The sequence below is a fragment of the Fukomys damarensis genome, unplaced genomic scaffold (assembly GCF_012274545.1).
Source record: "Fukomys damarensis isolate Sample0158 unplaced genomic scaffold, DMR_v1.0_HiC HiC_scaffold_31, whole genome shotgun sequence".
Classification (NCBI taxonomy): Eukaryota; Metazoa; Chordata; class Mammalia; order Rodentia; family Bathyergidae; genus Fukomys; species Fukomys damarensis.
The window spans coordinates 14,728,302-14,740,620 of NW_022900943.1; the positions used below are offsets into that span (position 1 = coordinate 14,728,302).

Below are 12,319 nucleotides of genomic sequence, written 5' to 3' on the forward strand. Positions count from 1 at the left end.
TCCCTCCAGGGATTGCGTGGTAGAGTGTAGTTTCTAATTTCTTGTTATTTTCAGCCAGAACTTGTCAATGGTTTTAAGGTGTCTAATGTGTGCATTAATATACTACTTGCCCAGTAAGCATTGTTAGCAGGGCTCCTGTAAAATTTTGTTCCATATTCTCTTTTCTTTAGCATCCACCGAAGAACTAATGGATTAGTGGAAGCAGTCCCAAGGAAGTCATATTGCTTTTGGAGTTAGGCCCATGGGACCAAAGCTAGTATTTCCCTATTTTTTCATAAAACAAGAGGGGGGAAAAATGCTTACTTCAAATCTGTTCTCATGGGATTTCAATGAACTGAAATTTAAACTCTTGTAACAATTAAGACAGTCAACAAGTATTTATAAAACATCTCCGTGCTGAGTAGTGGGATAATTGCCTGGGAAGTAAGGATGGCTCCTATCCTTAAGGAACATCCAATCTAGTATTACCAGTTTCAAACTCAGTGCTTCCAATGGGAAGGAAGGGTGAGATGAAGACAGTAAAATCCTCAGCTTCACCCATCACAAATCAGGTCTCATTTTTTTCAACTTTCCAGATGTAGTGGGCTAAAGTGTCTCTCAAAGATGTGTCCATGTCTTGACCCCTTGAACCTGCAAAAGTAACTATTTGGAAAGACTGCAGATTCAGTCGAGTTAAGAAACATCAAATGAGATCGTTCTGGATTATGTTGGTGAGCCCTAACACCAGTGACAAAGGTTCTTACCAGACAGAAACAGAGGGGATGGCCTACTGAAGATGGAGGTAGGGAATGGGGTCATGCAAGCAAAGCAATGCCTGGAACCACCAGAAGTTGGAAGAGGCAAGGGATTCACCCCTAGCGCTTTAAAAATATACTGTCAACAGCTTGATTTCAGATTTCTAACCACCAGAGGTGTTCAAGCATAAAATTCTGTTGTCGCGCACCACCAAGCTTATGCTAGTTTCTTCATCTGTAAAATGGGGACAATATCTTAACTATGCCTAAATGGAAAATGGTATAATTGTAGTATCGGGGAACGAGCATACTTTAAAGATGGCAAAAGTTTATTCAAAACTTTTCTCAATCATTTACTGTGCTAAACGTTTTGCACGTACCACCTACCTCTACTGATCAAAGAACCAAGCTTCAGAGAAATTAGGTAATGTGTCCAGAATCACACAGCTGGAGAACGAAAAAATCAGGTTTACAATTCAAACCTAGTTCTGAGACAGCTCTTTTCCCCTCCAGGCTATACTGCTCAGAAAAGATGCAATGAACATACTCTAAACAGATCAGTTATTTTAATGACATTTCAGGGTAACGAAGCAGGCTAATTTAAAGAACTAACCATCTCTTCAGCCGTGAGCCAAAGCTCTGCGCCAATCAGTCAGCCCTCTGAACTAGCCCGTTTCTTCCCGGGAATGGGAGCGACGGGGTTAAAAACGTCACTTTCAGGCGCCACCGACTCGTCCTACGTCTGACGGATGCTCCCAAGGGCCAAAACTCGTGCGGTTCCGCCCTCGGGCCTCCACAGAGCTGCAACAGAAGCGGACCAATAGAAACGCCGGATTTTCGCGTTTCCCGATAAGCTCCACCCCTTAACCCTAGTTGCACGGCGGAAGAACACAAAAAGTGAGTTGTGGGTGGGGCGAAGAGGGGAAGCGGAAGCGCCGGTCTCGAATTGGCTACCGGCGTCAGCCTTGGCCCCACGTGCATGGTGAGTTCGTCAGCTCGGTGATTGCTCCTCAGACCGGCTGGTCACTGCCAGGCGCTGGAATCTGGGTGGCCTCTCGGGGAGGTGGCGAGTGGTGAGGTTTCTTTCCTCTCGCTTGCTGTATTAGTAGCCTTCTGTGGCGTTTTTGATGGCTGGGAGTTTGGAAATTGACGAAAGCTCGGAGAGGAGAGCAAAGCTACGACCTCTTGTCAGACCAACGGGCCTGGAGTGTTTAGGTGGAAATAGCTTCGCTCTGCGATCCAGACCTGAGCGAGTTCGGGGCGGCTGCCCGTGCTGTTTGACAGACATCCACTCTGCCTCCATTCAGTGCTAGGAGCTCAGGTTGCATCCCGAATATAGTATTGCTTGCTGGTCGTGAGCGCTGAGGAAACGAACCCTCGGTACTGAGTTGGAAGAAGGGGAGTGTGGGTAGAAGAAGTGATCCGTACAACGAAACCCAGAGGCAACTTCTGAGATCGGAAACACCAGGGAAAAGTATTTTAAACAGAAACAGGGCTCAGCCCCTGAGGTAGGAGTTAGCAGTGCAGCAGAACAAAGTAAAGTTTGATGGAAAGGTGGGAAGCGCTTCTGTAGGATTTTGGAGGTCATATTGTAGTTTTTCTTGGTATGCGATAGGAAACTTTTCTGTTACTTTCAGGTGTAGAAGACATGGAAGGCTTATAAACAAAAAATGATCAGGACAGATTGTTTCTCTTTTAAAAATGTGTCTAATTTGGAAGTTCCGTAGAGATTCTTGATGGCTTGCATTAGCGTGGTGGTAGTGAAGACAAATTGGAAAGTTTTTAAGGGGATTTTAAGAAACTTAACTGACGGACATATAAAGGAGAGGAAAATGTCAAGACTAATAATTCAGGTTTCTTGCTTGAGCAGTGAAATAAATGGTTGTGCCACTGATGTGGGGAAGCCTTGGGCCGAAAAACAGGTAGATATTGTCTGAGGGTGGTTTTGAGTGGAAAATAGAGACTTACATCGAACATACCAAGTCGTAAAGTACTTGATAGATATATAATCAGATTCACAGGCCTGAAACCCAGGTGAAAGTTAATGGAGAAATAATTTGGGAGTCCTCAGCATAGAAGGCCAGGATACCAGATGAGATCACCTAGCGAGAAGTGTAGAGAGAAGGGAAGTTCACTAGGACAGAAGACTTAGACTACAGCCAATAGGTTGCACATTGATTGTTCACTATTTTCCAGTCACATTGCTAGGCCTGCTGAGGGGAGTGGAAGCCTAGTCATATGATCAAAATACAGCGAGTGTGTAACTTTTTAAGCAACATGCTACCGTAAAATACAGATTGCACTTGATCCCCCATAAAATGCTCCTCATCACTTCAGGCATACCCCGTTGTTCCTGCCACTTTCTGAAACAATTCTGGAAGTCCTCTTTCGTGAGTGTCTTTAGTTTTACACTGTGGTGGCTGCCTTAATGTCTTGAATACATTCAGAATGTTGCTTTTCATGATCGTCTTGACTTCGAGGAAGGACCACAAGCCACAATGCCCAGTCTGGTGAATACAGTGGGTGGGAACACACAGTAATGTTTTCCTGAGATTGCTGCAGGCAGGGCGGCATTCACCATGTTTTTGATCGTGCCTCATAAAGACATGAAAGAGGACTTCGAGAACTGCTTCAGAAAGTAGCAAGAAGGATGGGATATGTGTGATTGAGGTGAGGAGGACCATCTTCAGGGGGATTAACAGCAGTATATCTTTTGTAATACATTTTTTAAGAATTTAAACGTTCATTGTGTATTTTGATTATACTGTATGTTCCTCCATCTGTGGGAAGCCTTTGATATTTCCCTTTATAAGAGAGGGATTCTGTTGATGGAGTTTTTGTTTTTCTGTTTGGAGCCTGAAAAAATAACCAGGGAGGAAGTTTGTCTCCTGTGTAGTGCTTGTGAGTTGGATAAATTAGGACCAAATTTGGGGTGACTGTGAATGCCACTCAGTTTCAGCTGTCCTCCTGTACACTATGGGAAAGTTGAAGCTGTTGGAGCATGGAAATGGCCTACTGGTAAAAAATAAATAGATGGGACAGATTTATATGGAATTTGCAATAATAAAGACAGAAGTAAGGAGAGAGAGAAAATCCATACATCTTAGTAATCCCTGCAGGCAACAGTGTCTACTGAAGAAGACCAAAGTCAGTGGACTCGACTTGAAAAAGACCCAAGGTACAGGTCTCGTCAAGTCACGTACTTGATGTGATGCTGTGAGAGGAGGACTTCTCTGTGATTTTGTTCCCCAGAATATCAGTAAGCTGAGTCTAGTGGTGAGGAAACATTAGTCAAATCCAAATACAAAGACAGATGTGACAGCTAAATTCACTGTACAGGCAGCACCCTTAACACTGGAACAGAATGAGGGCCTTAGTGGGAAACCTGTTGAAATCCAATTAAATAGTCAATGATAGTGTTGCATGAATGTTAATTTCTTAGCTTTGGTAGGTAAATGGTTAACAATGAAGGTGGGAAAGAGTCTTAAGGGTGCTTCATGTATCTTTTTAATGCTGCTGTAAAACATAACATTTTAAACATATAGAAAAAAACATGTAAAGGAATGGCTTATTACTAAGTTACAAGTACATAAGAGCTTTTTAAAAAAAAAAAAAAAGATAAATGCAGGTATGGTTGTGGTGGCTTTAACCAAGCCATAAAAGTGTCCTTCTGTCCCGAATGCAGTGAGGAAGCTCAGTGAGTCAGGCGCTGACCATTTTTCAGAATCATATTAATAAAATCTAGATAATAACCAAATTTTTCCTCGTGTTTCCTGGAATCTTACCATGATCCAGGAAAGTGGTTCAACTTGATTCAGAAAATCCTGCATACCTTTTAGCCTTTGCTTTGCAGTCTTTGCTTAATATTAGTAAGTTAAAAAATCTGAAAATCCTGTCCTTGCTGGCTCCTCATTGTCTTTTAACTTACTGATTCCCAAGTGTATTTCAGCCCAGAATTCTCCCCCGACCCTGTCCTGAGGATTGGTGTGTGCTGCTTGGCCAGAAGTCTACCGCTGAGCCATATTTCCAGCCCCTCCTTTTAAATTTTTGCTTGAGAGTCTCTTCAAGTTGTCCAGGCTGCTGGCCTCCACATAGTTGAAATAAGTATATATCACCACACCTGTCGTTTTTCTTATACCTATCACTAGCCTCAGAAATTAGTTCCGGAATGGAAAATCCTGATGTAGAAATGTAGTACAATCTAGAAACACTGTCTAGGAGCTCCTAACATCCAGTCTTTAAGGTCAACTCTAGAAATGAAATTAACATAGCAACTTTGGAATCAGAAGAGAGCCTAATGACTTTTGCCCTTGGATCTGTCTTGCATTTTATAAGGTCCTTGGATAGGGGAGGGGTTATCTGATGTTTGTCCTGTGCACTGTGGGGTCTCTGTGCACTGCAAATGACCCTTTAGGCAGATTTCTGTAATAAAATACTAAATATTTCAACATGACTTAGAGTTCACTGCAAGTTACTTGGCTGCTTCTTAAACAAACACAGATTAAAACCCTGGACAGTACCTTTTGTTTTAGTTACATTGGGTTTCATAGAGATCCTTCAGATAATCCTTTGTTTCATTGAATTTGAATGTGTGGTAAGTATAGCCTGTTGTTTTTTCTTGGCTTTTTAGGATAGAGATCTAGAAATCAAATGACAATATTGTCAGTTACTCGTCACCACATTTTTTTCAGGTTAAGAAATAAGACTGTGGGTGCCTGTACTTAATGGTAGTTGGTTTTTAGTCAGTACCATTCTAGACTGGCCATGTGCTTGTTCTTATTTTTGTACTGAAGCCTTTTTTCATTTCCAGTTTTAGAGTCATGGAGCAGTGATTGAGTCATTGCCATATTGTACATAGGTGCTGTATGTAGCCTGCACCGAACTCAAGGAGTATATGTGGCATGACTCCTTTTTCATGAGGAACAATTCAGTGATGCTTTTTGATTTGCTTTTTGTTTTCCATAGTTGCCATGATGGAAGTCAAAGGGAAAAAAAAGTTCACAGGAAGGAGTACAAAGGCATCACAAGAAAAAAACAAATTTCAGAAAAACACAGGTAAGATCTGCATACAAAACCCTGCTTCCCACATGGTTGTTTTCACCACTGTAACTGAGGGGTGGAGCATCCTCACAGATTCCAGTCTGCATTCAAGGGTTAAGATGAGCATTAAAACAGTAGGAAGAAGTAAGTGTCACTGTTCATACGAGTTAGCCTGTTTCTCATGAAAGTTAAGTATCTGAGAGGATGACAAGTTGAACGCTAGACTGGGCAGTTTAGTGAGACTTTCTCTCAAAACAAAATGAAAAGGGCTGAAGATATAGAAAGAAAGGAAGGAAAAGGAATGAGAGTTAAATGGCCAGAATGATTGAAGAATGAAGACGTTCTCTGCTTGTTGAAGAGAATTAACAAGCTCAGATGTTAATCTTTTTGCCTAATTTTATTCGTACTCGTTATATTTTTTATTTATGTTTGATGAATTAGGATTGGTTAATGCATAGTACTGATAAAACGAATACTTTTTGCTTTGTGACTTTTGAAGCATGTCTTTATTATTCCATCAGGTGTCAGTATTGTGAAATAGAAAAATTAAGGACTGTATTTTTTAGTATGTTTTTCCTTTATAATAGTGTTAAGGCTTTTGTGTTACTGTTTGCATTTCATTTGTTAGCTACTTGTAAGAGTCATGTCTTTATTACTCCATCAGGTGTCAGTATTGTGAAATAGAAAAGTTAAAGACTGTTTTTTCAGTATTTTTTTCCTTTATAATAGTGTTAAGGCTTTTGTGTTACTGTTTGCATTTCATTTGTTAGATACTTGTAAGCTTGTAATACCTGTTGGCCAAAGGTTTTTATCAAATAAATACATACTTTAACATTTTTTTCTGAAAACTAGAAATTTTGAGAAATTAGCATTTTTAATTGAGACTGTTCCCTTTTGTTCGGAGATTAACGATGTTACTGAACCATTGAAAATTATATGTAAAGACTAATGATAATACAAAGGTATACAAATACCATGCTGTAACAGGTAGGTCATCTCTACCATATGCTTAAAAATACAGAAATATACTAAACCAACCATAGTTGTTATTGCCAGGTGGTAGACTTCTAGGTGGCTTTTATTACCCACTTCTCTGCATTCTGAGTTTTGTATCATGAACCTATACATTTAATGTGAGAGTTTTATTTTAGGTAAATATATATTTGAAAGTAGTTCAAAGTATGTCCCACTAACGAGTGTCTAATTATCTGTAACAGATACGTTCCAGTGCATGAAAGAGATCTAGGCCCCAAACCATCAAACTAATAATCACTTATTGTCATTAGATTCTAGTTCTTCAAAGACGTTCCCCAAGAAAGTTGTTAAGGAGGAAGGACCTAAAGTTACAGCTAAGAAGTTTGAGAAGAGTGCCACGAAACCTGGGAAAAAGGGTGTGAAACAGTTCAAGAATAAGCAACAAGGGGACAAAGGACCGAAGAACAAATTTCAACAGGCAAATAAATTCAACAAGAAGAGGAAATTCCACCCAGACAGTACGAGTGATGGTGAGCCCTGACTCAGGCCCTGCCACGTGTTTGTGGAGATGTTTTCCTGCTGGCGTGAGTGGGGGACCCATTGTGCACATGGCTGGCCACGCGCTGGAGACCTCGCGCTCCTGCTCCTCAAGGGGAGGCCTGTTTGGATGCCAGGCGGGAACGACAGTGGGGCTTCTGCAGTAGAGCGTCTTTCCTTGTCAAGATTTGTCTCCAGTGCTCAGAGCCCTTTGACTTACAGCTATTGTTAAGCTAAATTAGAATGGTGTTTTATGACAGCGCCTCAATGGAACATTCCTTTCTGTAGGCTAGAATTTAATTCACAGATTCATTCATTGAACAGATGTTTGAATATTTTGTTCATTGTGCTAGGATATGGAGCATATGTATCAGCTAGTCATAGAATCTGGCCTTAAAAAGCCAGGGTGTCCCTTAGATGAAAGATGCCTTACTGGACAAGAGATTTGCTGACTCTGCCTTCACAGGGATTAGACCAGTGTCACGTAATCAACCCATTAGATAGCTCTGATCCACCTGCAGTTCGGGAGAAGCTGTAGCACACACATGACGGATTTGATTTCAGTTGTTTCAGGACAAGTTGCTTGTAGGTTGGAAGTGTTGACAAAGCTTTTGTCGTTGAGACAAACTTCCAATCTCTTAATCACAATGCCCAAAGGATCCAAGTCCCTTGCTAGTTTCAAATAAGCAATTTTTAGGTTAAATGTGCTGAAACACATAACCCTCTCTCCCATCGTGAACATTTGTCTGGTGTCTTTTTTTTTCCACTTTTTCTAGTACTGCCCTTTGCTGCAAGCTAAGGCCAGAGCCATGCGGCCTTCTGTGTCTTGTGCCTGCACCCTGAACCTGGACCTTCGCTGTGGTTCAAAGCTGCTTAGAGGGGGGACAGCACCCCTTTTGTTATTTCCCATCAGACCTGCATAACCCTTTCCCAGTTCATCTCCTCAGTCTTCTTTTCCCTTTTCTGTTCATTTTTCCCATCCCCAGTAGTTTCTCTTTCACCTGCTTTTTCTTATCTCTATCCTGTCCTGTTCTTAGCTCCTACATCTTCCTTTGTCTGCTGGAGTTTTTGACACCAGCACATGAAACACACACCATCGTTCTAACATTATGTTCCTATCATGCTGTGGCCCTGGTTCCTTTGTTGTGGGAGTTACTTCTGATGTCCATAACTGGAGTTCTTGATTTTACTCACTTAGATTTCTGTGTGAATAACAAATTGCTACTAGACGTCGCAAAAATTGTTGTATTTGCCACAGCCCAGTATGGTATATATCAAGGCTACTCAAATATTTGTGGAATTAAATTAGCTTTGGATCAGTCTATTCTCTGCTGTGTAGTATGTGATACCCTACTATTACTATAGTAAAAATCTCCTCTGCTGCCTATATTCCTCTGTATTACCAATCAGGAAATAAAGCAAAAATGAGGGAAGTAACTAAATACACTGTACTCTAGCATGTTGTGATTAGCCAGTGAAAATCATGCTCTTTAGGAATAATTCATTTCATTTGAAAATGCTGTTAAGTGAAGGTAGTAAGGTTCTTAATTTTTAAAGATTAGTATTGAATGTGTATGGAGAAAAAGGCAAGAACATAATCAGTGGCTATACCTAGGTTTTTTCTTTTGTATGTATATTGTATATATTTGATATATATAGTACACAATATATATTAATATACTTAATATATAATATATAAATATAATATATTTACATATAATATATGGTATATATTAATACATTTGTATACATTTAATATATACATTTATATATATAATATACACACATACATATATATTTAATAGGAAGGGGTATTTTGTTTTTTGCATTTTCCAAATTTTTTAAATGAGTATATTTTATAATCAGAAAAGGGAAGATACTTAGAAATAATTTATTTCCAAAGGTCTTTGGTAAAATACTTACTAAATAATATCCATTTTATTAAGTTGTTCTTTGTTTGGCCTCATTAGGTTTTTTGATCCAATTGGTAAGATACTCAGATTTCAAAGATAAGAAATAGTAATACATGGAAAGATATTTGATTTTTAAAAATTATATATATAGAAAACTTAGAAATTTGATTGCATGTTGTCACGAGTGGAAGGCTACAGAAGTTGCCTCAGGGTTTGTCTCCCAACTCTGCCTCTGTGGTTGTGTGGCCTCTTCAGCCCATGCCTTTGTTTCCCCAGTCTTTTTTGTCTCACTCAGTATCCTACTAAGGATCATTGAAAAGCTGCTAAATTAATGGTTGGGTTTAACCAAATTTAAAATGTACGAGCTGGTCAGAAAATGCAGCAAAGTGTAAGTTTATGAAAGATATTTTCCCCTTTTAGATTCCATGAGCACTGGTGCTGATTAGTGATTGCCCTTTTCACTTAACTTGTAGTATTTGTTTATCGCACTCAGACTATTAATGTTACTGAAACTAATTTCTATAATAACTAGAATCCGCGTCCAAGAAACCCAAATGGGATGACTTCAAAAAGAAGAAGAAAGAACTAAAGCAGAGCAGACAGCTCAGTGACAAAACCAACTATGACATTGTTGTTCGAGCGAAACAGATTTGGGAGATTTTAAGAAGGTAATGCTACCTAATGGCATCTGTATTAGCAGGAGACCGTGGAGAAGTCGCAGTGCACCTTGTCAGTAGAAAGATGTACTAAAGTAACTTACATAGACTTGGGTTCTTGGGGAGCGCTCCCAAACCCCCCAGTACAAGTGTCAGTGTGCAGATGTCTGCCCATTGCTGAAGTGTGTGGAATCATTAGGATAGTGTCAGATCCATTTATGGACATGTAGGAGAGTCAAAGTGCATTTGACATCCTTCTTGAGAGATTTCTGAGAAAATGAAGGACAATTTCTTCTCTGATAGGTTTTGAGGTACTTAAGTATTTGGTATCTTAGACTTGTTTTATTATTTTTTTTCCCCTCTGATGTTCTGGCTGATAAGATTTAGATTGATGCATAAAATTATACCTTCTGAGATGGGTTTCTGCCTCTGAGAAAATTACTTTTGTCTGACTGCTCTGGAATAGTAATTTTAATGTCAGAGGTCTGCCGCCTTCGAAAAGAAAATCATGCTGAACTCTGTGAACATATATTGGTGCAGTGTTTAGTTTCATGTTTAAAATAACTTCTTTACTTAAATTGTGTTCCCTCCCACCTCTTGTATGTAGAAAAGATTGTGACAAAGAAAAAAGAGTGAAGTTGATGAGCGACCTGCAGAAGTTGATTCAAGGGAAAATTAAAGCTGTAAGTAGAGCAGGCCTATTCACTACTGCAGTTTTAAACAGTTGAAGTTGCCTCACTCTTTGGGGGAGGTAGTTGGCCATGTATGGTAAGGGAACTTGTCGTTTCCAGTGTATATGGCCAAAAGTTTTAAGTATCTTTCATAACACTGACTTGATTGTAATCTTTATCTGTCATGCTTGGGACCAGAGTGTTTTGGATTTTGGATTTTGGCTTTTTCAGATTTGGAGATAATTGCATGCATACACACACACACACACACACACACACACACACACACACACAATTTTTTTTTCCAATATCTTGGAGGTGGGTCCCAAGTTTAAACTCAGAATTCATTTTTGTTTCATAAACACCTTATACATGTAGCCTGATGGTAACTTTATATCACATTTTAAATGTGCCTGCATTTTTGTTCTGTTTTTTTGAGTCTGCTGAGGATCAGATCCAGGACCTCCTGTGTGCAGCTGTAGCACTGAGGTACACTCCCAACCCCAGTGTGCTTTGCCTGCATTTTAACTGTGCCTCATTTTCTGTCATATGAGGTCAAGCGTGGGGTCTTGCACTCGTGGCATCATGTTGGCCTTCAAAAAGTTTCTGAATTATGGAGCATTTTGGATTTTCACATTTGGGATGTTCACCCTATGTTGTAGGACTTTACACTTGCAGAGTTGTAAACTGACAGGTTGGCTCTTTTCATTTTTAAATAATTTCAGATACATCAGTATTTTCTTAAAGGTTATCTTGAAAAATTTATTAGTTCAATTGTATTTGTTTGAATTTCTTATTCTGAACTCTATAATTTAGTATGTTCTAAGTTGTCAACTTCTATGTGTGTGTGATACAAATTTTACCTCTTTTGTTTTGTTTTTTGATTGTTTACTTGTAGCAGATTCCAGCCATTTTAGGGACTCTAGAGGAGAAGTCTTTGCCAAACTGTGTGCCTCAGTCTAACCCATTGCTGCATTATAGTTTGAAGGAATGTCTTGAAATAGTCCGCAGCTGTTTGTTTCTTATAAATTCAGCCAGCTTTTTTTTGGGTAGAGAAAAGCCCTTCAGCCCTGACAGTAATCTGTTAAGCTCAGTTTATACATTTTTTGCACTTAAACTCCTGTCCACGCTCCTTGAGTCCTTGCAGTGTGACAGTGGACTTGGGAGTTTGTCTGGTGTAATAGTTCCTGCTCTGCCAGTTACACCATGTGCCCCTTAGATAGCCTATGTGGGTTACTTGCCGTGGAGCGATTGTGCCAACTAGGGCTGACTGTGCATTGCCTCATTTAAGGAGTAAGACATCCTTTTGTATATTTGGAAGTTTGTTCCTCAGTCACGGGTAGCAACTTTATTGACTGCTTGTAACTTTACTTTTTTCTTCTGTAAAGTGGGAATAACAAATCACTCTTTTGGTTGATTTGAGATGTAAATAAAATAATTTTTGAAACATGAACATCGGTCATATAGTAGATTGTATAATAAATATATATTATAAATAGCCTGTTTAGAAATGTATAAGCTATGACTAAAATTGACACTTAAAATCAGAAATCTATGCCAGGGATTTAGCTCTGTGGCACCGTGCCTGCCTTGTAAGCGCAAGATCATGAGTTCTATCCCCAGTACAAAAAAAAACCACAGCAAATCTATGACTTTTGGGGTATAACTCAGCTTTCTAATTTTTGGGGATTAAAAAGTGTGAAAGACAAAATGAACAACGAATAAACAAATTTGAAGTCTACTGCTGCTATAGCATAGTAAAAACAGTGTCTCATGACTGATGGTTTTTGGGC

The 12,319-nt window shown here is 39.4% G+C and overlaps 1 protein-coding gene across 2 annotated transcripts in view; it reads left to right on the forward strand.

Moving 5' to 3' along the window:
- The first annotated feature begins 1,624 nt into the window (after positions 1 to 1,624).
- Positions 1,625 to 12,319, forward strand: part of Pum3 (pumilio RNA binding family member 3) — a 35,901-nt gene continuing 25,206 nt past the window's right edge. The window contains exons 1-5 of one of the 2 annotated variants that reach the window (XM_010640118.3): positions 1,625 to 1,716; positions 5,700 to 5,789; positions 7,061 to 7,279; positions 9,732 to 9,867; positions 10,463 to 10,538. In XM_010640118.3, the coding sequence (XP_010638420.1) occupies positions 5,705 to 5,789; positions 7,061 to 7,279; positions 9,732 to 9,867; positions 10,463 to 10,538 (516 nt within the window). In that variant the 5' untranslated portion in view covers positions 1,625 to 1,716; positions 5,700 to 5,704. The other variant, XM_010640119.3, reaches the window with a different exon arrangement.